Here is a 27,377-nt window from a genome sequence, read left to right as displayed (position 1 = left end):
TCTGTATTCTGTAAAACGTTCTCAAAACTGTATTTCTAATTATAGAATCACGGCATGCTGAGCTGATTTACTGAAATAGCTGACAACAACTGAGCTGGTTGACTAAATATAATTATTGCCATGTATAGTAGCGTAGGTATTTATGCTGTGAAAGGGGTAAATCGAACCAGGAATCAACTCATGAGACTAAAATATTTAAAAAGCATCCAACACAAGAAAACATCTCTCACCTGGAATGCCTCCTGCTCTTCTGCCTGGACGACGACGACGTCTTCCTTCTCTCTCTTGAAAGTCGCCTGTCACGTGATCGTCCGCGACTACTGCCTCCCCCCCTGCCACGTGACCCTCGCCGACCGCGATCCGAACGCGACCGCGACCGCTGGCGTCTCCGTGACCGCGACCGATCTCTCTTCGCGCCCGACTTGGACCGGTCCTTGCGGTCGCGCGATCTCTCTCGCCGCGAAGAGCGTTCACGCGACCTCTCTCTCCTACGCTCTCTGGACCGCGAACGTTTCCGCGATGTGATGACATCCTTCTTCTCACTCTTATCTTTCACTTTCTCTTTATCCTGCACTTTCGCCAACAACCTCAGCCTCACATCGTTCTCCAACTTACTCCTCACCTCCTCCTCATTCTCCTTCTTCTCCCCTCTATCTTCCTTCTTTTCCCCCTCCCCTTCCACTTTACTCTTCCCCTCCAACGCCTCCAACTGCGCCAACATTGTCAGAGCTTCGGATTCATTATCATTTCCCACATCATCTTCTTCCACTTTCTTCTTGTCAGCGTTGGTTGTCGACTTGTGTGGCTCTGGCGACTTGGATGAACGACTTTGACCAGTATGTTTGTTTTGTGCAGATTTGGCAATTTCTCGAGATTGAGGTTTTGGGGAAGAATCTCTGTCCGCATGAGGCGGTCTTGAATTGTCGTTCGATTTTGCTGGACGATCAGCTGGCTCTACTTTCGACCGCAACTAAAACACAAATAGCATCATGAAGGTTACAATTGCTTAAAAGTATCAAATCATTTGTTAAAAAAATCAATACATTACAAAAAGGACATTAAAAGTCTCATAATCCATTGGCGGGATTCGAACCCACGACTGGGCATAGCGATAGTAGACTCAACTCCTGCCCCCACGGCTAGGACAGCCGGAAATAATATCATCAGAATGATGTTAATGAAATGAAATATCGATATGTATCAAATTTTTTAGGAGTTTTTATAAAATAGAATTATAGTACCCTTTAAAATAATAAAATAAGAATACCAATTTTAACGTGAACTACTAGTTTCGGTGATCACACCATCGTCAAGTTATGAAAAAAAAATTATTAATAATTCTATTTTATAAATACAAGAAAGTAGCCCTGAATTCAATTCAATTCAATTCAGTTTATTTCCAAAAAACATAATACACGAATAAGAAATACAATATACAACATATTTTGGAATCCCCCTACTAGACTATCCATCTGTGTGTAGGGGGGGAGTTCCACTTTATACATAATAAGCTTAATCTGCTCATAGAAGTAAATAATAGAGAATACACTTATATTATGGATGTATTATTAATATTCTGATTATAAAATAGATAATATATTGTGCTGATGTATATTTAAGAATGAGTATGTAGGAATATGTATGTAGGAATAGTATACTTAATACCTTGATTGATTAAAAGAATAAATAAGAAGAAAAAACAATATTTTTTTTGAAGACCGCAGTGGCAGGGATTCCAGAATTCTCAGAAGAGAGAATGAAAAAAAAGCATAAACCAGAAAGGCAAAACAGTCAAATCGGTTATATCAATGATAGAATAATACCAATCAATTGTCTGGAAACCTTGAAGTCGTGTTGGTTGTTTGAATATCTTAATAAATTCTTAGCCATTTGAAGCAACCATCTTTATTCTCGTAGATAACAAACTAAACTCAGTAACAACTTATTATTTTATCAAACAGTATCATGTGATTAAGTAACATCACATGATATACAAACATCTTCCCCTTTTACTTTCTCAACATTTCCTTTTTCAACCTTTCCTTTGATTTCACGTCTTCTAAAAACCTCTCATTTCTTCTTAATATTCTTCCATATTGGACTTCACCACTAGGACCGTGGGGCATCAGCTTCATTAAAACTACTCCAGGCTCCCATAATTTTGTTCTCCAATCTGGATATAAATGGGCTGATTTTCTTTGAAATAAGATACATGTTTCCGTGACTGCTTATCGTATGTTTCTTTCTGTTGGAATTTATGGTTCTTCATTTGCACTGCTATTTCTTCCCGAGGAAGTTGATGAAGTTTCAAACTATCTTGAGGATAAGGGAACTTTGTTCTTATCATTCGACCAAACATTAACTGAGCAGGAGAATAATTAAGACCCGCAACACAACTATTCCGATAGTTAAGCAAACACAAGTTTAAATCGGTTTTGCTTTCAGCACACTTTCTTATCATAGTCTTTGCTATGTTCACTCCCTTTTTAGCTAAGCCGTTAGACTGAGAATAACGAGGACTTATTGTAATAATTTTAAAATCCCACTCCTTTGCGAACTGTATCATTTCTTGGTAGCCAAACGGATTATTATCAGCTATTATAATCCGCGGAATTCCAAACCTGCCAAATAACTGGGATAAAATAGATTTAACAGCCGAACTTGTCTTACTGTTCATTTTGTTATTTCAAGCCACCTTGAATAATAATCCACAACTATGAGATAAGCTATTCCTTTTACTTCAGCTATATCCACTCCAATTTTTAAAAATGGAAAATCGGGTATTTCATGAGAAAGCATGGACTTCTTACATTGGACCTTCTATATTTTTGGCAATGCGTGCAAGATTCAGCCAGATTTTTTATGTTTGCTCTTATTCCTGGCCAATAATAATATTTTGAGGCAATGCTGTTCATTTTTGTTTCTCCTAAGTGCGTTTCATGGAGCCTATTCAAGATAAAATCTCTCAAATTCTTGGTATAATAATTCTTGAATTATAATACAATAGACCCTTGCTAAATTGTATTTCATTTCTTATTTTGAAAAAATGCCTTAGTTCTCCTCCATCAACTATGTTATTAAGCCAGCCATTTTCACAATAATCTATAACTTTCCGAAGAACATCATCATTCTGTGTTTCTGTTACAAATTTATTCAAGCGTTTCTCTGAAAATTCAACTTCGCCATTCTCAGTAACACAATGAACCATATCCGCCATGCTCAAATCAACTTTTTCTTTAAATTTGTCTTGAATCTTCATTGGTATACGTCTCGCTGAACTGGCATTTGGCATTGCGTCCTTTTTTAATCGAATTTTGCACTTGTCGGGGAAATACGTTCTATCCTTCACATTGTTGTTTCTACTTTGCTTCTGAACTTCATCAATTCGTTTCACCAGATTCAACTGAATACAAGCTTCAAGGCCTAGAATCGGTACTGTACTCTCTTTGACCACAACAAAGTTTATCAAATCAAATCTTTTTTCTGATTCCACTTGAGCAGTGAACTGACCCAGAGGTGAAATTTTAAATCCTCCGTATGCTTCTAATCGAACACTACTCTTTTTCAACCTACTCAATAACACACTGTCTTTCACAATTTCATATGGCAATATATTCACTTCTGCTCCTGTATCTAATTTGAAGTTTACTGGTTTATGTTCAATTAATAATGTTTTGAACCAAGCCTTTTCATTGACAGTGTTAACTAGATATACTGAATCAATAAACTCGTGAGCTTCTTCTATTGCTGTGGATTTTCCACAACATTATGTAATGGTTGAGGTAGCCTTTGCTCACTCACTCTGAAATCATTTCTCCTAGCTTTATTCAGGCACATTTTGCTAAAATGATTCATCTTACCACATTTATTACAGCTTTTACCAGACGCTGGGCAGCTCCTACCTTCTACATGCTGCATTCCGCAATAGCCGCATACAATCTTCTGATATGAGTTTGTTATCCTTTTATCATACTTGGAAACCGGGTGCACTTCCTTTCGAGACTTTTCTTCATTTATTGACTTCTCATGTTTTTCACCTATTTCAACACTGCGACATAATCAATTATTTTTTCCAACGAGGCGTTGTCTCGCAACACGTTGTTGCATTTCTTTCGACCTTAACCCCAATGCAATCATAGCTTTCAATAACTTATCCTCTTGTTCCCCAATTCGCATCTTGTCACTAGCCCCTTCAAAGTTGCATAGAATGAATTAAATGATTGACCTTCCTCTTGTTTGCAAGCTATAAAATTGTATACATTCATGATCTCATTCTTTTTTGGTAAACAATAGCTCTCTAATATTTTTAACATTGATTCTACCGTTTCTGGCTCATCCACATCTTGTAACGATTCATATAAAATCAAAGCTTCATTGCCTAACAAGTTTTAAATCTTGCAACTTGAATTTGGTTGGATTTTTTCATTTGTTTCAGTCGCTATAAAATAATTTACGATATTTTTCTTGAATAATTCGAAATTTTGTGAAACATTTTCCCCGTTGCATAGTAACGGTTCTGGCTTGTTGAATTCCATGTTCGTCTTTTAAGAAAAAATATAATAATACGATAATTACCCAATCTTATTACTCACTCATCCTGTCGTTGTTCACTCACTCAATTATTCTCCTTTCCTGTTCAAATCCTTGACTGCGCCATGTTAAAATATCTAATAAATTCTTAGCCATTTGAAGCAACCATCTTTATTCTCGTAGATAACAAACTAAACTCAGTAAACAACTTATTATTTTATCAAACAGTTATCATGTGATTAAGTAACATCACATGATATACAAACATTGGTCACCAAGCATAACGAGATTGGAGGATTTGTCAATTCAGAGCCGTGAGTCAGCTAAGGTATCTCAAAGCTGTAATTGGATCTGTGGCGAGTTGAGTAGCTATGGTTAACTGTTTCTCCCAGAAGTTCAGTTTTGTATTTTTTGATGTGGATCAACAAGGATTTAATAAAAAGTTGTCTAACATTCAGTACGGGAAATTCGATAAACAACTGTATTGTTGGGTATCTAAGGTCTCTCTTTAAAATTGTTTTTATAATTGATCTTTGGGTGACTGCGAGAGGCTCAATGACTGAGGAGGAAGCCCCTCCCCAAAATAGAATCATGAAGGTTACAATTGCTTAAAAGTATCAAATCATTTGTTAAAAAAATCAATACATTACAAAAAGGACTTTAAAAGTCTCATAATCCATTGGCGGGATTCGAACCCACGACTGGGCATAGCGATAGCATGACTCAACTCCTGCCCCCACGGCTAGGACAGCCGGAAATAATATCATCAGAATGATATTAATGAAATGAAATATCGATATGTATAAAAATTTTTAGGAGTTTTTATAAAATAGAATTATAGTACCCTTTAAAATAATAAAACAAGAATAGAAATTTTAACGTAACTACTAGTTTCGGTGATCACACCATCGTCAGGTTATGAAAAAAAAATTATTAATAATTCTATTTTATAAATACAAGAAAGTAGCCCTGAATTCATACATTTTTAGGAGTGATTAACATCAGGCTACTCATAAGTACTCATAGGTACTAGTAGTACTCATAAAAATCAGGTAAGAGGAAGGCTTCCTGGAACAATACACAAACAACAAAACCTAAAATTATCCTGGAAAATATATCCTGAAATTATTTTCCTGGAAAATACAAAAACAACAAAACCTAAAATTTTGATGAGTTAAAAATGTTTATACCAAAGGTTCTATAAAGAACAAACATTCTGTAGTCTTACCGGACTCAGAACCTAATTCTATAACTCCTTGAATACAAGTAAATCTGGGACCACACCTATACCTGTCTTACAGCGTTCGATTTGATCACGGACGAAAAAAGCCTAAAATGCTGCATGCCACACATATAAATCATGTGACCATCATCACAAATATCGGACATGAGTCGGGTCGGAGCACTGCATGACAGTTGTGGCCCCGGCTTCCACAGAAGCCGCAGAGAGCGCATGAATACAAGCCTAATGTTTTGAGATCAAAGATCTAACAGAAAACTTTAATTTTATTATTTATTCAACAAAATAAGTCAACTAACCTTAACATTTTCATCGGAATCGGATCCAGCACTCTCGTAGTCAAGTGCATTGTAGTCGACAGGCTCCTTCATCTTAGCAGCCGCCAGCTCCCTCTTTCGAGCCTTCTCTTTCCTTTCTTCGTCACTCTCATCCGAGCTGCTTTCATCCTCCTCCTTCTTTTTCTTCTCTTTCATTCGCCTACCCTCTCTCTCATTCTCCTCGTCTTCTTCGTGCTCACTGTGCTGGTTTCGTCCGTTTCTAACCCTCTCCTTTGTGCTTGTCTTTCTCCCTCCACCTCCTCGTTTAGCTACTGATTCCTCTTCCTCTGAGTCCCTCGTCTCTCCCTCTTCCATTTCTGAGGACGGCTCTTCCCTGCGAGATCTTTCGTTCTTTCCTTCGAATTTGTTCGAATTCCTGAAAATTGAAATTTTAAGTTGTAAAGCATATCTACTTGCAATTAAAAAATTACTATAATTTTTTCAACAGACAAATTCACACGTATTTGGTATGCTATATATTTTCGATTTGATCACAGAATTATTTTGATTTGGAGTTTAAAAATTAAAAGCTTTTAAATTGTTTTCATATTTCGCTCAATAGAGAAATGTTCTATTCACTTGAATTGTGTTTCTTTTCACAGTAAAAAAACTATCTTGATAAAAAATCGTACAATACCCTCAAAGAAACTTACTTGTTTTGTTCTAGCCCATCGGAAATTCGCCATCAATAGTTTCACTCAATATTCAAGGAGAATTTTTCAATACTCCAGAAGTGACGAATTACAATATACATTTCCTTAATAAATGTACAGGGTTGGAATAACTGTTACCATACTGATTTTTTAACGAAATTCAAACGATTTTTACCTTGGATTCTGCCATTTTGATAATAATTAGAGAGGAAAAATTGTCGTAAAGTTGATAACGTGCGAAAAATAACATCGGTTGAATGGCATCCGTTTTTGTTCATACTTTTCTGTAGACATTGTGAGAAGTTGTCCATACTCCACTGAAGCGTTGCACGTGGTATCGCTAGAATTTCTTGAATTATTATCTCTCTCAACGCTTCAAGTTGACGTGATTCTTTTATGTATACACGTGCAATTAGGTGGCCCATGAAAAAAGTTACAAGGTCACAGGTTCGGTAACCGGAGTTGTATTCCACCCCACATTTCCACGCAACGAGATGAGGCGTCCAGGGAAGGTCTGCCTTACAAATTCCATAGTTTCTCTAGATGTATAGCATGTTGGGACTACAGTAACTATATTACCCACAGTATAGCCATTGACAGTCACGCATCTGATTGGCTAGTTCGATCACGTGGTACAAATCCGCCTTTAAGATTCCAAACAAACTTTATAGTCCTATCTTATTGCATTGGAAATTTGGAACTTATCACTTCTTTTACCGATTGGAAACATATTTTGAGCTTCCGATGAGTTTGATACAACATTTTCGAAGGGAAAATGATTATACATCAATATATACCAATAAAGTTGATTAAAATAACACTAATAACGCTTGAAACTTCAATTTTTCTTCCCTCGGACTCCTCGCGCAACGCTTCCAGAGCTTTCGCGGGCCACTTTTTGATAACCACTGATCTAGATAAATATGCAGAAAGATAGATTTCAATTTACTAATCCAATTTGTTGGATCGAACTTCCAATAATCTATTTCAAAATATTTTTGCGGCTCAATTGAATATAACATCTTATGAAATTAACATATAAATCACGGTTAAATATTTTCAAGCTTTTTCCCGCCGCCGCCAGGAAGATTTCAAATATTTATAATTTTTAATGCAGCTTATAGTGGACTATACAAGAGAAATCGCTGCCTTTACTTATTAAATCATATTTCCGTGATTACTTCGAGATAATCTCTTTAAAGTTTTTTCTTATAAATTCACAATATAGTTTTAGAACTTGAAATAGCAGATGATAGATAATAGCGAGTAAAAATGAAAGGTACCTCGTTATGAAATCTCCAAAAAATCTGGTGTGGTGCGCACTCACACAACTTTCCTTGCCGTTATGGAAATTGACCACCTGACGCTAGTGATCACGCGCATCTCAAGTCTACTATTCACAGATCAGAGCCAGCGGGTGACAGGACAATAACGCTGAAGATACACGAGGTCTGCTATCTCTTCATAGTGAATGATTTAATAGAATCAACAGTTGCCAACAGTTTGCAATTGGATAATCACATTTTCTCGAATTTCGAGCTTAGGTGAAAGTGTTACAGTACATTAATTGTAGAGATTTTCATGCTCAATATTTTCCACTTGATATTTTAATACCACTGCCGAAGTGATATTTTAATACCACTGTTGGTGGTATTGCTAGTCGAAACTCATAAACCAACAGCTATTGAACAATTAAACATGTTATGAGTAGGCTTCTCAGGACTGAAGTAAATCATAGAAGTAAAGACGTCTTTAAACAGCACTTAATCACGGTTAAATATTTCATAAAATGTTATATCCAATTGAGCCGCTAAAATATTTTGAAATTAGATTATTGAAAGGTCAAACCAATAAATTGGATGAGGAAATACAACAAATTTAAAATCTATCTTTCTGCATATTTATCTAGATCAGTGGTTCCCAAAAGTGGGCCACGAAAGCTCTGGAAGTGGTCCGCGAGGAGCCCGAGGTGAGAAAATTTAAGTTTTAAGCGTTATTAACTTACTGTTATTTTAATCAACTTTATTGGTCTATATTAATGTATAATCAATTTTCCTTCAAAAATGTTATACAAAACTCATCGGAAGTTCAAAATATATTTCGAATCGGTAAAATAAGTGATAAGTTCTAAATTTCCAATGCAATAAGATAGGACTATAAAGTTTGTTTGGAATCTTAATGGCGGATTTGTACCACGTGACAGTGAATGGCCATACTGTGGGTAATACAGGTACTGTAGTTGGGACCAAACACTATTGAGGTTGACATTGTCATCTTATCAATTGTAGTAGAAGAAGCAATGCATCTTTGTTAAATAGTGGTTTGAATTGACAGTGATGTTTTCTCGAATAAGTAAGGGCCAATAATGAAATTTTAAAACAGTAAATAATTCGCCATTGATACAACAACACAATAACAAACATAGAATACAATCTTTAACCCCAAGGTTCCCTCCACGGCAGACACGGCAAGGCTATCTCTTGCACGACACTCTGTCATCAACTTCTCACAACGTCTACAGGAGTGTTTCGTCAAAAAAACGGACGCCATTTTACAGATACTCTTCGTACATAATAAGTTTTACTATAATTATTTCCTCTCTGATTATTGAAATGACATTATTTGAGATACACACTAGATACGAAAAAATGGTTTTGTTAAAAATTGAGTATGTAACATCTATTCCAAATCCTTCATACTTCATAGCCCAACCCTGTACAAGTTGAGAAAATAACACTGCAATAAATTTCAAGAAACCACGAAACAAGTGGTCATTTTAAAACATTGTTGATGAGTGGATTTTTAAAAAAAGAAGTGAGGAGCTGGAAGAATATGTAATTACTAGGTACACAGACTTATAAAAGTTTGTTGCATTTTTGTTCTGTATGTTTTGTGTCGGTTTCGCCTTAAAAACTTTTTGTTAGATCTTTAGTTTCGGACATTATTATATTGCAGTATATAGTATTAATGATTTCTGTTGTTCCATTTTTTTAAAGGGTTACTACAATTATTATTATTATTGGAATAAAATAGCTCAAGTAGGCCTACCCTTTTTGCTTTATTCACTCATAACATCTTTCAACTAAATATGGCCATTTTCAGTAATACTTCTATTGCTGTAAATTGTCGGTAACGTTATTCTTGTATTACCGTAGTACACAATGTTTTTGCTATTGTTTACTTTCTTATCTCGTTTTATATCATAATTGAGGTTATGGTACTTTTGTTCTTAGCGACTCGCCCCTCAACCACAGGCATTCGCCTTCTTCAAAATAACTATTTAAGCATATTTTGTTGTAAACTGTAAACGAAAAAGATTAAATAGAATTTAAATTTATTTTATAGATGGTTGAGTCAAGAGAAAAAGCTCAGCTGCCATTACGCCGCTGCAATTTCAAGCTTTTTCCTGTGTCTAAACCACTTGTAAATATGATTACAACTAAATTAGTCTAGGCGTTTAACCTGGCATCAATTTTCCTCTTCGCTGACTGATATTGGTCAGCTGGCTCCTTGTCACCAGGATGCTTCTTCATTTCTTCGTTTCGCTCTTTCATCTCTTCTTCCATCTTTTTGCGCTCGATCTCGAGTTTCTGGGGAGCAAAATTAGATTTCCATAAGTCAAGTTAAGGTGCCATAAGAAAATCACGTCGAGTAGCATAAACCTAAATTTATCGTTTGCTTCCCAAACAGGATTTGAAAAGATGAGAAAATCAAGTCTCCAGTGATTGTGATCCTGTTTCAGATTATTCATTTTGAAAGCTATCAAATAAGCTGATTTTGAAGAGTTTATTATCTAGCATTAGTTATTTTACATTCATTTACAATATTGAAAGAATAAGACGGTGATTATGTAAAGAATAAAACCTGGTTCTTTAATTTAAATTGATTTTGAACAAATATAGTGGTATTAACAGAATCAACGTCTTATTCTTTCAATTATGGAGAAATGCCACATATCTACAATCAAATTATTTACAGCACACAAAAACAGCAAGAAAAAATACAATAAAAACCATTAAAATATTACAGATACAATGGGAACGAACATAATAGAAAGTCAAGACGTTAAAATTAAATCCAAACAGAAAAGCAATTAAAGTTGATAAGCGTGACATTGTAAGTGATGAGAGTATTTGAAAACTGATTGTTGCACAGAAACATTGCACAATAGATACCAATACCAACAGGAGTATTGCATTAATTACAATCATATATTTGAATGATATTGGTGAAAATTACATACAAAGGAATTGTAATACTCCTTTTCATGTAGTTTTCAAATATATTATGTCAATATCAAGTGATTAAATTTGTTCCAAACTATCATTCACGTTCATTTTATAATTCTTGGAACACATTACAGAATATATCGATGGATGATGCAAATAAGCATACACTCATAATGATGTAGACTATTGTTAGTAATTACTAAATATAATAAAAGAGAACCAATCTTCATGAAATATTGAGCAATTCTAATAATGAAATGATTTAATGATGGAACAGAAAACAAACCTCATATTCGTAGAGCTTGATTGTCCTTCTCTGTGCCTGCTTCCAATGAGGTGGTGTAAAACTGCGTGAACGACTACGCGAAGGAGTACGATATCTCTGTAAAAACAATTATAAATTTTCTCAATTCAAATATTATTCAATTGATTAATTACTAGACTTGAGAGAGATAATCAGAGATACTACTTCATAATGAATCTGCCAACGTTATAACTGTTTCGTTTCATTCAATTGAACCTATGTTAAATTCATCAAATATTTATTTCAAGATCACGTCAACGTCAACCTCAAACGCGGTATTCAATTAAAATATTTTTTCCATTTTGCCAAAAAATAATAAAATCAGTATACATACAATAAATAATAAATATATTGGAATAATATTTCATCCTATTAAAAATATGTTTCAATAAATACTCATCACGAGGAAATTACATTGTTATGAATTATTATTAGCTCCAAGCGAGATCAAAGTCAATACAGGCTCTGTTCAATTCTATATACGTTTGGTCAGAACTTAGAAATTCAGTTATGGGACTACTATGAAGGTATTATCTATACTATAAAGGAAAAACTGGCTTATACACGTACGGGATAGGAAAATTATGTTTGACGCATCATCACTACTGGACTGATTAACTTGAAATTTCGCAGATAGATTCTTAATCAGCCGAGGATGGTTATATGCATATTTTCAATTCTTCGAGATTAAATTACGTCAAGTTTTCAGTTTGTCAAGATTTTAATTTGTCATGCTCCCAGTTTATGTTTTGCTAACTTTGATTGAGAGTTGTCATTCATAGATAAAATAGTGTATTCAACGGTTTCATTTTCTATCTTCTCATTCTTCTTCTATCTATATCCTCTTTTGCCATATCTACACTAAATACAGAGTTGGTGAAAAGTATGGAAGCAGCTCAATTTGTTTTAAAAGAGGAATTCTAAGATAGGTCTGATCGGGTTTCCTATTCGAATAAAAATAACTGATTTTCTGTCGCTTCAGAATTTTGGTCCGCCATCTTGGAACTGCCATTTTGAATCAAACTTTATTTTTTGAAATTGGAAGGTCATATGATAAATGATTTCGATACAGAATTTTAAGAGTAAATGAATGGTAAAAACTACACATCGATATCTCAAAAAATACTGATAAATCATCCATCTATCTATCTATCACCTATCTATACTATAATAAAGAAAAGAACTGGCTTATACACTTACGGGATAGGAAAATTGTGTTTGACGGATCATCAGGTCTGAGCTACTGGACTGATTAACTTGACATTTTGTGTATATCCTATTATATTAAGCGAGCAATTTCTGTATGTATATATTATATATATATATTTATTTATATGGTTATCTGGTTATATATTTATGTTCAACGGATATCGAAAACGGCTCTAACGATTTTCATGAAATTTGGAACATAAAGGTTTATGATATGTGAGCGAGTGATTCTGTGGAAAATCAAAATATCGCATCCCCGAAATTCAAAAGCTGACGTATAGCCAGCTGTAAAATATCAACACCGTGAACAAAGCAATAGTGCATTCGTGTGACGTCAGCACAGGGAGGGCTCCTACACCAATAAAAATTCGTTGATTTCAGCTGATCTATATCAGGTAGTGTTTTTATTGGTGTAGGAGCCCTACCTGTACTGACGTCACACGAATGCACTATGGCTTTGTTTACGGAGGTAGTGGTTCAGGCCCTGTTTCATAAAAGTTACAAGTCCTGTAATACAGGAAAAGTTTACAGGAGAAAACTTTTAATACAGTTGTAATACAGGTAAAATTTAGAAGTTTGTGTTTCATAAACAATTTTCCCTGTAAAACAATTTACAAGACATTTGCCTGTATTACAAGTAATAATACAGGACTTTATCATGGTTGTGTTTCATAAAAAGAAACTTCCTGTATTACTGGACCTGTAAGATGTTGAATATTTTATCATTGTTTAGACCATCCTAAAACTTTTACAAGTGTAGGTAGAATCTTGAAAAGCGACATTTTGTTAAAAAGGCAACGTGTTGAAATGGATGAAGGTAGTAGTTCTAGTTCAGATAAAGATGACTATGTTATTATTCGTAGGCCAAGAATTTTCAAGGACAGAATTTCTTACAATATGATGCAGGAAACTTATCAATATTATGAACGGTTTAGATTAAGCTTTCCTCAATAAAGCGTTTTTGGAAATATTCAGAAAATGTACGTCCATAATATTTTATGTTTTTATTAAACAAATTTAATTAATGTTGTTAATTTAATTATTAACATTTGATAATTAACTTTTTTTGAAACATCACTACTCACATATTTGTTATATTAAGTTATGTAAGTTAAGTAGTTATTATAATTTCTCAACTATTTATCATTAACAAGGTTATTTTCCAGCATGAATGCAATCTGTCTATCGTCAGAAATTTAATAATGAGGATTTTCCACCAAAACATCTCAAGTAGCACTTAGTTCAAATATTATAATGAAAACATTAATTCCAAATAAAGGAACTGTAATACAGGCGAATATTACAGGTGATTTTACCAGTGTAGAATTATTTTTATGAAACATAATTTTACAAGATTGTAAATTTCAATTTATAAGTCCTGTAATACAGGCCCTGTATTACAAGCGTTTTATGAAACAGGCCCCAGGCCTCTGTTTCATAAAAACTTAGAAGTCCTGTAATACAGGAACAGCTGATTTTATGGGCTATATTGAGCATGTAATTGGAATGGTGATTCTCCTGTATTACGTGACTTATAAGTTTTATGAAACAGGGCCCTGTTTATCAATAAATAAAAATAACGAGCGAAGCTCGGTGCCCCGATATTATTCTCAATCAACCGAGGATGGCTCTAGGCCTATTTCAAACTCTTCTAGATTCCACTCGGTTAATTTTTTAGTTTGACAAGTTTTAAAATAGACCCTTGCAGAGCACGGGTTATCTGCTAGTCTATAATATAATAAAGGAAAGAATTGGATTATACACGTACGGGATAGGAAATTCACGATGACGACGCATCATCACGTCTGAACTACTGGACTGGATTAACTTGAAATTTTGCATAATATAGATTCTTAATTCACCGAGGATGGTTATAGACCTATTTTCAATTATTTGAGATTTCAGTAGGTCAAGTTTTCAGTTTGTCAAGTTTTAAATTATACCCTTGCAGAGCATTGGCTACCTGCTAGTCTTCAATTGATATTAAAGTTTACTCACAAAAACTCCTCTGCCTTTGATGATGTGACCACTTTTCGTGACACCGCGAATTCTAGGCCGTCTTTTGCGCTCTCTGTCTCGTCCTCTCTCCCTATCCCTATCTCTTTCTTTGTCCTTGCTTCGGTGATCTTTCTTGTCACGTCCTCCTCCACGATCCAGGAACCTGAAATACGGCACAATGAATACACGAGAAAGATAGCAGAATGGTACACTAATTAAAACACGAGTAAACCAGATATTTGGAAATGAATTGGGGCTAAAAATGTCAATGAATACAAGAGAGAAAGGTTTGGAGAGTAAAAGACTAATTAAAAGACTAGACCTGATATTTGGAGATGAGTTGGGGCTGAAATTGTCAAAAACTGAACACAAAGTTTCATTAAAGTAAAGTGTTGATGAAAGCCACTAACTAATAACCAATTGACAAAATCATTTTAGACACATTCAAATGTGTTGGAGGTTGGAGGCATGAGAAATAATTTAATAAGATAATTAAAAATGACTTAATAATTGCTATACTTATCAAGAATTCCATTGGATTCCAATTTGAAATGAAACTTCCTATACTCTGGACTGAATAACTGTACATTTTATGTGGCTGGGTGACAATGATACTATGCTGAAACACAAAATGAAGCTATTACGTCTTATAGACACACATTGAACTCTTTTCAATCAAATTTGTTAATTGGATGCCTAATTTTCGTTGAAGTTCACATTATTTTTTATTAAATTCAAGAAATTGATGATAATGAGTTATGATTTTAAAAAACAATCTACTCTCCCTCATCAACATTTTCAAAGTGAAACCCCAAGCATTGTGTAGGCATTATGATTGATAAATGAAGATGTTTAGACCTGTTGTGTGGAACCTCAGGAATTTCTTCAGACTTTATACTAGACACAGTGACCAGAGGATGTGGTTGTCCTTTTTCTTCGGACTCGGAAATTTCGCCATCCTCACTGTCTTCCCCGCCACCTTCACTTCCTCCACTTTTCGATTTCCTGTTGCGAAAAAAACAGAAAAAATTGATTTAAAGAAATCCATAATTGATAGTAATTAATTAAATATTGCATCATATACTCCCGGTTGCACAAGTCTATTAAATTTTAACCTTGATTAAATGACGGTTGTATGTCACTAGAACCAATACTAGCAGTTCTGTGAACAGTAGACCTCACACAGTATTCTCATCCACAAGTACCTGGTGTCACTTGTTTTAAATGTTAACAAACCCGGTTCACGTTTGAATTTGTATTCCATATGATATAATAATTCATCCAGTTCCGTGATAATCTTTCTATCTGATGAAAATTAATTTTTTTACAATCAAAATATTATAATTTCTCCAGCATTATTTAGTTCATTTGTTTATTTTTAATCACCTATTAAATTAGTTTTTTTGAATGTGTGAATATTTATACTAATGGGCACGCATAATAATACTATGATTGCAAAACAAAATATTCAAACCAAAGACCTTAAAGCTGCGATTAGACCAAAGTTATTAACAAAATGTTAATAACTCAATCCTTATAGATTATATTAGATTGAACATAACTCATCATACACATGATGAAGATGTGTGTTTGTCAACTTCCGTTCAATCTAATAGAATCTATAAGGATTAAACTATAAACATTATGTTAATAACTTTGGTGTAAACCCAGCTTAAAGATGCATACCTCTTCAAGGTCTTCGATTGAAACTATAGACCTTATACAGTACAAATACAGTAATAGACTGGCTTCTCCACACATCTGTGTAATCACTTGTCAGCTGATTTATGATGAATAATTCTATAGTCTGATTTTTACTCTAATATTGGCGTATGAAGAAGGCTCCTTTTTCCTTTTATATTATCCTTGAGACGCAAAACTTCCAAAAACCTTGTATAAACGTCGACGCGCAATTAAAAAAGGAACGTACTTGTCAAATTTCATGAAAATCTATTACCGCGTTTCACCGTAAATTCGCAACATATAAACATTTAAACATTAAGAGAAATGCCAAACCGTCGACTTGAATCTTAGACCTCATTTCGCTCGGTTAATTAGAAAATCGGAGGACGTCTACAATCAACACTTGATCACTGTTAAATTTCATTGAATGTTTGTGCAACCAGGCCTTGGAGTGTTGAAAGATCAAGAATATTATTTTCAAGTCAAGATAAAATATATATTTGAAAGTGTATGAGAAGATGCAAACAGGAAAATAGTATCAAGAAAAAATAGTAGGTAAGAGTGTGTAGTGAAATGTAAAGAAGATAATATAAAATCTCACAAAAACTAATAATACTAATACACTAAATATATGAACTAATTTGAATAAATAAATAAAATATTCGAATTAAAAAATCCTAATTATTATCGAATCAATTTTATTAATTTCCTAGAAAGTAACATAAAAGAAATGAGAGCTACATTTACAGATAAGATAGATAAGGAAACCCTTACGATAACTTATTTGATAAAAATGGCAATATTTTTTAAATGGATGATTTACATCAGCACTAATCCATACTCAATGATAGAAAGTTTGTTCGAATGGATGAATAAAAAAAAAGCATTTTAATATAGGCATATTTTATGAAAGACTAACATTTTTACAACACAACAGGCTAACACCATATTATTACCTACCTTTTCTCGCTCTTGTCCTTCTTCCTTTTCTTTTTCTTCTCGGATTTCTTGTGCTTCTTCTTTTTCTTCTCTCGGTTGTCATCAGAGTCAGAGGAGGTGTTCTCTTCAGCGGCTCGTTTCTTGGCTTTCTTCGCTGTGGAAAAGTTGAAGATAATCAGCCATAACATCAATATTACGGTATTTATTAACACTATCTGATCATTGACAACATAATCCGTAGACTCACTACAGTAACAACAGTTGAGCAAATGCATCGATAGTGAAAATAGAACTTTTGCTAATTCATTTGATTAATATTAAAGAGGAAATGGGGTTAATATAATAAATCAATCAATGACTAACATATTCAAGATTAAAACATATATTAGTATCAATTAGAAAGTTTTTGTTTTCTTGAAAAGTCTAGAACAGTCGCGTCAAAAAGGCAAACAAGAACGGTTGGGTTGGATCTCTGAAGCCCAAATAATACAACTCTGGAAATTCAAAAGCAAATTTATTTTTTTGCTACAAATGAAATTATTTGTTAATTCAATGTTATTCTCGATCATAGCGGAAAGATAACAAGAGAAGATATCCCACGGTATACGGCGTTTACGATAACGGCATAATCTCATGCTTATTAATGTTGACTATTGTCGATTATTACAGTCTTGGTCGAATTAAGAGTGTATGAATGTCTCAGTATAAGAGAATACCAGCGTCACATTACTTCCTAAAAAGTCTAAGACCTGCTTCAGCAAACAGTAATATTTGGAACATAGACCCCCTTCCCCCATACGATTGGATATCTTATTATGCCATATTTTCTCTATGATAACAGGTTAGGTAGCAGTTACTTTGATTCAATATCAATTACATTGTAAAATGAAAAAATGTCCGAAAAAGTCTGTGGAAAATTCTACCAATGGCCGTTTTAACACCAACCGATTTCTCGCCAACACTACACCTAAAATGTCTTCCGGTTGTTGTCGTGTCAGCGATAAATCAGCAAATGTGGAAACAAGCATTGTATGAACCCTCATTTAAGAGCCAATGCGTTCAACACCCAAATACAACGTGAATACTGCAACAACAGAAACTCCATACCCTTTAAAAACAAATTGAAATATTCCTACTTTTTTCTGCTCAGCTGGACATAATTCATTGGAGAGTAGGTTACCCCTTAACAACTTTATTGACATAGAGACTAGTTTTTTATAATTATTATCTTGAAAATAAAGTAATCTCAATTTGTCAATCCGTGTTTCGGATGGGTACGTTAAGTCGTCGGTCCCGGCTGCCTAAAATGCAGTAATTATGTCAGTCAGAGGCTCTGAAATGATCAGTTGAGACCTGAAAACGCTGACACCAGACATGAGCCAGCCAGGTCACTCGATATTATTATATATTATAGTCTCAATTTGTTTTGGCTATACAAAATAATGGATCACAAAGCCTCTGACCAGTTGCGACCTGAAAACTCTGACACCAGACATGATCCAGCAAGATCACTCGATATTATTATAATCTCAATTTGTTTTGGCTATACAAAATAATGGATCACAAAACCTCTAATTGTATTATCAAGGTCAGCTCATTATTTGTAACCTCAGTGTAAAGGGAGATGAGATATTATTTATCATGTCTAATAGATAAGAGATAGAGTTGGAAGGAAGAAGAATGTCGATTGGAACGTACGTTTGGTTTTCGATTTGAGCACGAGCTGGCCACAGTTGGTGACTTTGGCATCCTGCAATGGCCGCGACATGCGGTCCACCGCGAGGTTCTCTATGTGAGCGACCACCTCCTCACCGGACACCACACACCCAAACACTACGTGGATACTGCAACAACACAAACACCAAACCTTCTAGTAAATTATACAACACATTAGCAACACAAATTGAAATATTGATACAATTTAAAATGTGTAGGTTTTTTAAACCTTCAACTGTTGATAAAATTGCAACTTTGGTCATAAATGATATCCGAAATGTATGTGTGATCCAAGTTGAAGCGCAGTAGAATCGGACGAGGGAATATTCTTCCTACACTGCAATAGTCTAGTTGGTTTGTATTAGTTGCATACAGTAAACGCAAATCCTCTTGGAATTATGACAGAGAAGAAACGTAATTGAGTTACTTGTTGTACAATGAGTACATATATGCTGAATACTTGAGTAACTGATGAATCATCAACTTTATTTTTCAATGAGAGTATTATATAAGAATTTATGGGATTCTTGACTAAAAGGAGATTCATCAGGAGGAAAACAAACATAGTATTCATCAAACGTATCCGACTTATAGTTGTGTACACTATATACGAGAAAAATGACACTGCATTTATTCAAGTGGGATAAATAACGGGCGTTATTTAGGTCAAAAAGGACGCACATCGAAGTTTGAGCGAATATATTTTCTGTATAAGTAATATTTTGTTCCCCCAAATAACAGTTGGCACTACCGTACTCATTGTTGAACCGGCATGCACCATTTTACATAGTGATTTTACATAGTAAATTTTACTAGTGCTTGTTAGTATTCATTTGTAATCTGTAGTATCTGTGTTTGTTCAACTATTGTTTTTTCAAAGGACGAACGTGTGTTTATTATTGAAAGTTATTTCGCATATAAATCTTACGAACGAGTGAAAGACGAATTCAAGTTGAAATTGTGTAAATTAATTTATCAATAAAAAAATAGAATGATAAAGAAAAAATGCATATGACGAATCATGTCTTACACAACTAAAAATATATAATAATTCTGGACAATTAACTGTACGCCGTCTTTTAAACCTCAATCTTGAACCATGAAGATGGATTTCAAGTTTGATAATTGGTTATTAGATACAAAATTGCTTACAACCATTAAAATCATGGGCTACTTTAAACTTTCAGCAAATAGTTCTATAGCACCAGATCTGCCAAATAACTTGTAAATATTATATTCAAGCAATCATTATACTTTTTCATAAAGAAAATATTACACATAATACAATAAAAAATGTATAATGTGACTTACCCGTCAAGGTGAGGTGCCAGCTGTGTAGTTCTACAACAACACAAAACATGGATTACGGTAAGACGAAGAAGGGAAGAAGGGTGGCTGCCAGCTCAGCCCCTCACTCACTGAACAGAAACGAACATTACTAGATCACATTCATTCCACACCAACCACCAATCTGCTCCCAAACCCTCTACTCTACTCTACTCTAACTACTATATTCTACACCACTATATTATTCTCACCATCAACTTTACAAAATCGCATATGCACCATATCCATTTAAATGGAGGAGACTGATTAGCTGTTGGGTGAAAAACATGTATTTAACACTTTACAATAAATGCGAGCATGTCACCATCTATACATACCTAGATTAAACGAAATGATGCATATGGGTCAAAGTCGGTTGAGGGCAATACTCAATTAAATTACTGAATGAAAAAGACTAAGAAATTGTCAAAAACCACAGATTTATTGATACTTAGAAAGACTGGTTTCGGTTATTACACCATTGTCAATCTCTGATAAACTAAATAGGGAGTCTCTGAGTTTATCAGAGATTGACAATGGTGTAATAACCGAAACCGGTCTTTCTAAGTATCAATAAATTTGTGGTTTTTGACAATTTCTTAGTCTTTTTCATTCAATATCAATAATTACCACAATATCAACTTCTCAACTACGCAATTAAATTATCCTGGTATTCAGATATATTGATATGACTGGTATAAGATATACAGATGGCAATATTAGATTGAACGACTGGAAATCTTCACTTTTAAAAAAGGTAAATTGGCTTCAATTGCTATACTTTCATCAATCTCTAGTAGACATTTGATAGAAATATTTGTCTAGGGATTGATAATGTCGCAGCAACCAAAACTAGTTTCTCAATTCTATTATAAGTTGTTGTCCAAATTCCAAATTTATGTAATATACACCTTAACTACTACACAAAGTAATTACTGAATGTTGTGACTTGCTATTATATTGTATGCTTCCATTGAGATTTAGCTGAATGTTCAAATGGTGCAATATAGAGTTGAAACTAGCTGAAATGAACGCAAACTGCTGCACTGTGCAATATAGAAGTGGTGCAAAGTTTAAATGAGAGCGCCTAAAGATTGAACATTAATTTGAATATAGTTCGAAGTAAATTTTGCAGGAACTTCAAGGCTATTTTGCAAATAGAACAAGCAAAAAAGTCCTAGATTTAGAATAGATTTTGTCTAACAGAGCCGATTACAGATTAAAATCAATCACTTCTACACGACAAGTTCTAGCAATAGGGTAAAAACGTTTTAATTAGTATTAATCAAATACTTCGGACCATCACAATGATAAAATATTACAGCAGTTAATGAGGGATTGTAAATCAAATCGAATAGACTCAATTATATCTACTTGCGCTTGAATTATCATGTTTCGAAGAAACCGATAATGTTAATTTTGAGACATTAAAAAATGTCCAAATGAATAGAATAGATGAGTAACCTAACTATTTTATCGTCTCTTTCAAATGGCGATAATCATTACATTAACAGAGTCTTTAAACTTGATTATAATTCATAATCTTCACCATCTACAGTTAAAATAAACTTCATAATGGAAACAGAGCAGTCACAGATAGTCTTTAATCTCATGTATTTTTATTTCAAAGAATTGCTGGTAACTTAATGTGATTAGTGAAGCCACGAAACCATGGGCCACTGTTAAAAATGGAATAACATTACAAGACTTCTAATTATGTTATTTTCGTGCCCAACAATTCATGAAAATAATAAAAAAATTAAATGTAAATACTTTGAAGCGTTTCAATCGAAGGTTATTATAAAATATTAAAAAATGGGGTTCTATTGACTTTCCATTTTATCCGCACTAAAGAAAATCTGCAAGTAGATTGTTACACATGAAAAATGAAGTGATCAATTTTAATCGATTGATCCAGTTGCTGAAAACAGAAAATTAATAAGGTTTGCAAGTAACACTCAGAATACTAATTAAATTCAGTACAGATTTGAGTCTGCAAGGAAAACAGCAGCTTGGGTAGATCCTAACAAGATACCAGTTAAACCAAAATATATTAATAACAACTCAAGAAGTAGCGACTGAAAATAAAGCCAATTATTATTTTTTGGATTGAAGTTTCATATTAATCCAACAATATTAAATGAATATTTGGCAGACAAATTAGAAAATACAAATTATTTTAGAGTATTGAAGGGATGATAAATAAATCATATCATAATGAATATAATTTTCATTAATCACATCAGAAAGGCAAAATTATCTAAAGATGTTATTAGAGTTTTGGCTTACGAATGGTTCTGCTCTTACCTGAGCAATCTTTCTCAATTTGTTACTATTGGAGGGAATAAAGTCAGGTCTTGAGAATAGACTGTGGAGATCCGCAGGGGTCTGTTCTAGGTCCTGTACTGTACCCCTGCAGTACATGAATAAATATTATATTTATTAATGATCTTTTCTCTGGTAAATTTCATGGTATGCCCGTCTCCTTTGCAGCCGATACCGCTTTGTCATATTGTAGTAATGATAGGGAAACTTGGAATATTACAATGAAGAATGATCTTGACAAACTATTTTTTTGATTTAACTGCACCAGTATTTCTCTCAATGTCAACAAGACAAAGTACTTACTATTCACATCATCTTATTTCTGGCATTCACATAATCCTCTAAAACGTCATAATATCTCATGTAATGTTAATGACTGCGACCGTGATGTTGTGGTGCAAACGCAATCAATCAAGTATTTGGGAGTAGTAATGGATGAGAAACTCACCTGGTCTCACCATAACATCCACAATGTAAAGAATTACGTCCTTGTCCTTATGAAAAAGTTCAATTTTCTTAGGAAAATCGTTCCGCAAACAATTCTTAGGCAGTTATAATATGATTTGGTTGATTCCAAGTTGAATTATGGAGTAGTTTGTTGGGGCTCAACTTATAAAACTCATCTAAAACCTCTAATAATATTAGAAAGTTTATAATCCGGATAATGAAAGGAACTAGAAGGCCTGAACATTCTTTTCCAATTTTTCAGTTTTACAAATGTTTGCCATTAATATATATTTATGTATTCAAAGTTTCATCATCGTTTTATAATGGCCAGATGTATGAAAATGATTCACTGTATAGAACAAGGAGAACAGCCAACAACATTGAGGCTCCCAACGCCTCACAATTCCTTTTTCCGAAAATGTTTTGTTTTCCTTGGCCCAACATTTTTCAATTATTTTCCAATTCCAATAAGAGTAATAATTATAATGTAAACACTTTCAAGAAAAACGTTTTTGAATGATTTTAACATTAGGTTAACACCTTCAAGAATTGAGAGTTTATTTGATATTGGAAGTTTAACATTTTATTTGTGAGTTCCATGCTTAGGCTACATTAAATACATGCAATGATGTTAGAATAAAGTACTTTGATAACTATGAATTATTTTTAGTTTTAATGAATAAGTTATAACATTACTGTAAATGGTGATCATTCATTGAAGCGAAACTGTGTGAATGAAGCATCACAAAAACTTTTCTCCTCCACCTACTGTCTTAAGTACTTACTTTACTCCCTGAAACATAATACTAAATTGTCACTTTTTCGCTCTCGGCAGTAAAAAACAGAAAAACTCCCTAGAGAGGAAAAGTGACTCCATTTGAATAACATGGGAAGCATATCTATTTTAAAAACTTACATTGTAATAGGTAAGAAGGTCTAAGCTCAGATGAGGAAGCATATAGAGTAGTCAGTCATTGAGCCAACTAAATTCAATACCTCAACCAGATTTGATCAACATAGGAAATATATGTTTGTATGCTAAAATTATTACAAACTACATACCACTATACTAAAAAATGTATAAATATGTTTTTATATTCCATGCTATTTAAAATATCAGCCAACGAATATTCCTTATTAACTAATCACATTTGAAACGGGAACTTCATCATAGCTGTAGTTGTGGCGGCCATTGTTGTTACAACTTTTGCCGACAGATAGCGCTGTCGGCGGAGAACTGTGATTACAAGCCAGCTGTTTCTGTTTATTTTTTAGATTATGTTGCAACTCATTGTTTGGTCACGAACGTTTTTATAAATTATTCTATTTGCAGTTTTTATAAAAATGTAGGTGGAGGAAAAATGTTGTGTATATCACGAGTGAAAAATGTTTTTTCTCCCTCAGAAAAAAATGTCAAACTTCAAACTTTTTCCTCAGGGAGTAAAAACATCACTTTTCACTCTAGATATACAATAGTTATTTGTATATCTAGAGTGAAAAGTACGACTTTTTCTCCCTGTGGGAAAAAGTTTGAAGCCCGAGGCGAAGCCGAGGGCAACAATTTTCCCGAGGGAGAAAACGTATTTTTCGCTCGTGATGTACACAACATTTTTCCTCCATCTTCATTTTTTTATAGAAACTGCAAATAATATCATTTTAATAACTTACGTATTGGTGACAATGTTTCCTAACAACATAACCTAAAATCTGAAACCTAAAAACCGGTCGTCTGATTGGCACTGCCGATTGCGCTATCTATCGGCAAAAGTTCTAACAATTATATCAGATGGGCGTCTACCAAAAATGGCTGACTCCAGATCACGCGGTTCAGATTTGAATTGCAGATCAAAAATATTTGTTGGCTGGTATTTTGAATAGAATAAAGTACTTTGATAACTATGAATTATTTTTAGTTTTAATGAATAAGTTATAACATTACTGTAAATGGTGATCATTCATTGAAGCGAAACTGTGTGAATGAAGCATCACAAAAACTTTTCTCCTCCACCTACTGTCTTAAGTACTTACTTTACTCCCTGAAACATAATACTAAATTGTCACTTTTTCGCTCTCGGTAGTAAAAAACAGAAAAACTCCCTAGAGAGGAAAAGTGACTCCATTTGAATAACATGGGAAGCATATCTATTTTAAAAACTTACATTGTAATAGGTAAGAAGGTCTAAGCTCAGATGAGGAAGCATATAGAGTAGTCAGTCATTGAGCCAACTAAATTCAATACCTCAACCAGATTTGATCAACATAGGAAATATATGTTTGTATGCTAAAATTATTACAAACTACATACCACTATACTAAAAAATGTATAAATATGTTTTTATATTCCATGCTATTTAAAATATCAGCCAACGAATATTCCTTATTAACTAATCACATTTGAAACGGGAACTTCATCATAGCTGTAGTTGTGGCGGCCATTGTTGTTACAACTTTTGCCGACAGATAGCGCTGTCGGCGGAGAACTGTGATTACAAGCCAGCTGTTTCTGTTTATTTTTTAGATTATGTTGCAACTCATTGTTTGGTCACGAACGTTTTTATAAATTATTCTATTTGCAGTTTTTATAAAAATGTAGGTGGAGGAAAAATGTTGTGTATATCACGAGTGAAAAATGTTTTTTCTCCCTCAGAAAAAAATGTCAAACTTCAAACTTTTTCCTCAGGGAGTAAAAACATCACTTTTCACTCTAGATATACAATAGTTATTTGTATATCTAGAGTGAAAAGTACGACTTTTTCTCCCTGTGGGAAAAAGTTTGAAGCCCGAGGCGAAGCCGAGGGCAACAATTTTCCCGAGGGAGAAAACGTATTTTTCGCTCGTGATGTACACAACATTTTTCCTCCATCTTCATTTTTTTATAGAAACTGCAAATAATATCATTTTAATAACTTACGTATTGGTGACAATGTTTCCTAACAACATAACCTAAAATCTGAAACCTAAAAACCGGTCGTCTGATTGGCACTGCCGATTGCGCTATCTATCGGCAAAAGTTCTAACAATTATATCAGATGGGCGTCTACCAAAAATGGCTGACTCCAGATCACGCGGTTCAGATTTGAATTGCAGATCAAAAATATTTGTTGGCTGGTATTTTGAATAGAATAAAATATTTTTAAAATTGTATAACTTTTTATCGTCTACTAATATTAAGAATATAATATCATACAAACATATATTTTATAAGTTGATCAAATTTCTGGTTGTGGTATTGAATTCAGTTGACTCAATGACAGACACCTCTAATATGCTTTCTCATCTGAGCTTAGACCTTCTAACATATTACGACCTAACTTACGATCTAATTTACGACCTAATAATCGATCAAATCGCATAATGTGAAATCTAGCCAGACACCTTGGCAAAAATTTGTTGTAAACAAAAGTATTCAACCAGAGGATTTTGGAAAGCACATGGCTAATTGTTGTAGAGGGAGAACCAACTTATAAATCCCAAAAATATTTATTATCTGTAATGAACATACATAAACCACCAAATAAAAATAAATCAGAATATTAAGGAAGTAGGATGTTCCTAGGCGCATGGATGCAGTAGTGAATTTGCATGAACCAATCAAATTGCATGTCTGGATCAATCATTTTGCATAAGTTTTAAAATAGAGATGCTTCCCATGTTATTTAAATGGAGTCACTTTTCCTCCCTAGGGAGTTTTTCTGTTTTTTACTACCGAGAGCGAAAAAGTGACACTTTAGTATTATGTTTCAGGGAGTAAAGTAAGCACTTTAGACAGTAGCTGGAGGAAAATAACTATTTCAACTGCTCCTACTTGCATACGAATTAGTTTTAATTCAGTAAGTAGTATTTTTGTTTTGCCAGGGCAATGAGAAGATTTCATTTAATACATTTTCCTTTAAAATTGACGAGAATTTGTATTAATTTTTCGGTTCTGGATTTATTGTGGGTGATTTTATTCGATTACTGTTTTGACAAAATAAAACTGATTTGATTTGATTTATTTGATATAAATATTGTACAAGTAATATTCAGATTGATCTTCCTGGCTTGAATCAAACTTGAATCTAAACGGATACTCCAACCTTAGTAAAAAACCAAATCAAATCAATTGAGTCTATAGAAATTTTATTTTGATTTGTTGGATTATTATTCTATGTTCTATAAAATTTCAACCAATAGTCTTTTAAAACACTCAACTCTAGTTGAAGGATTTTAACGATAACTTGGATTTTTTGAGAAATTACATTTGGATGTAATGGAAACTGGAACAAATATCACATTCCATTATACAAATTGAGCATTGCAAAAATTCATTTAGGGTAACATTCTTTATAAAGCATTCCAACAGAAAATGAAGATTCCAACATTTGAGCTAATGATTAAAAATACCAGAGAGAATAGCATTACGGAGGAGTAAATTGGCGAAGTTCTGATAAGTATTTGCAAAGGGATTGAACTGAAATCCTC

General features: G+C 33.7%; 1 protein-coding gene across 2 annotated transcripts in view; it reads right to left on the bottom strand.

Annotated features, from left to right (window-relative positions):
• LOC111051871 (peptidyl-prolyl cis-trans isomerase G) overlaps window positions 1-27,377 on the bottom strand; it is a 38,529-nt gene that overhangs the window by 6,951 nt on the left and 4,201 nt on the right. Inside the window, exons 4-12 of one of the 2 annotated variants that reach the window (XM_022338445.2) lie at window positions 20,130-20,159; window positions 18,801-18,946; window positions 17,124-17,256; window positions 15,339-15,485; window positions 14,481-14,643; window positions 11,256-11,351; window positions 10,203-10,330; window positions 6,070-6,463; window positions 231-970 (exon numbers count right to left, since the gene is read on the bottom strand). In XM_022338445.2, coding sequence (XP_022194137.2) covers window positions 231-970; window positions 6,070-6,463; window positions 10,203-10,330; window positions 11,256-11,351; window positions 14,481-14,643; window positions 15,339-15,485; window positions 17,124-17,256; window positions 18,801-18,946; window positions 20,130-20,159 — 1,977 coding nt within the window. Of the gene's footprint in view, window positions 1-230; window positions 971-6,069; window positions 6,464-10,202; window positions 10,331-11,255; window positions 11,352-14,480; window positions 14,644-15,338; window positions 15,486-17,123; window positions 17,257-18,800; window positions 18,947-20,129; window positions 20,237-27,377 lie in introns of both variants that reach the window. The other variant, XM_039434521.1, reaches the window with a different exon arrangement.

This window comes from Nilaparvata lugens, chromosome 8 (genome assembly GCF_014356525.2).
Source record: "Nilaparvata lugens isolate BPH chromosome 8, ASM1435652v1, whole genome shotgun sequence".
In the NCBI taxonomy this organism is placed as follows: Eukaryota; Metazoa; Arthropoda; class Insecta; order Hemiptera; family Delphacidae; genus Nilaparvata; species Nilaparvata lugens.
This window is presented reverse-complemented; position numbering and strand designations above follow the sequence as displayed.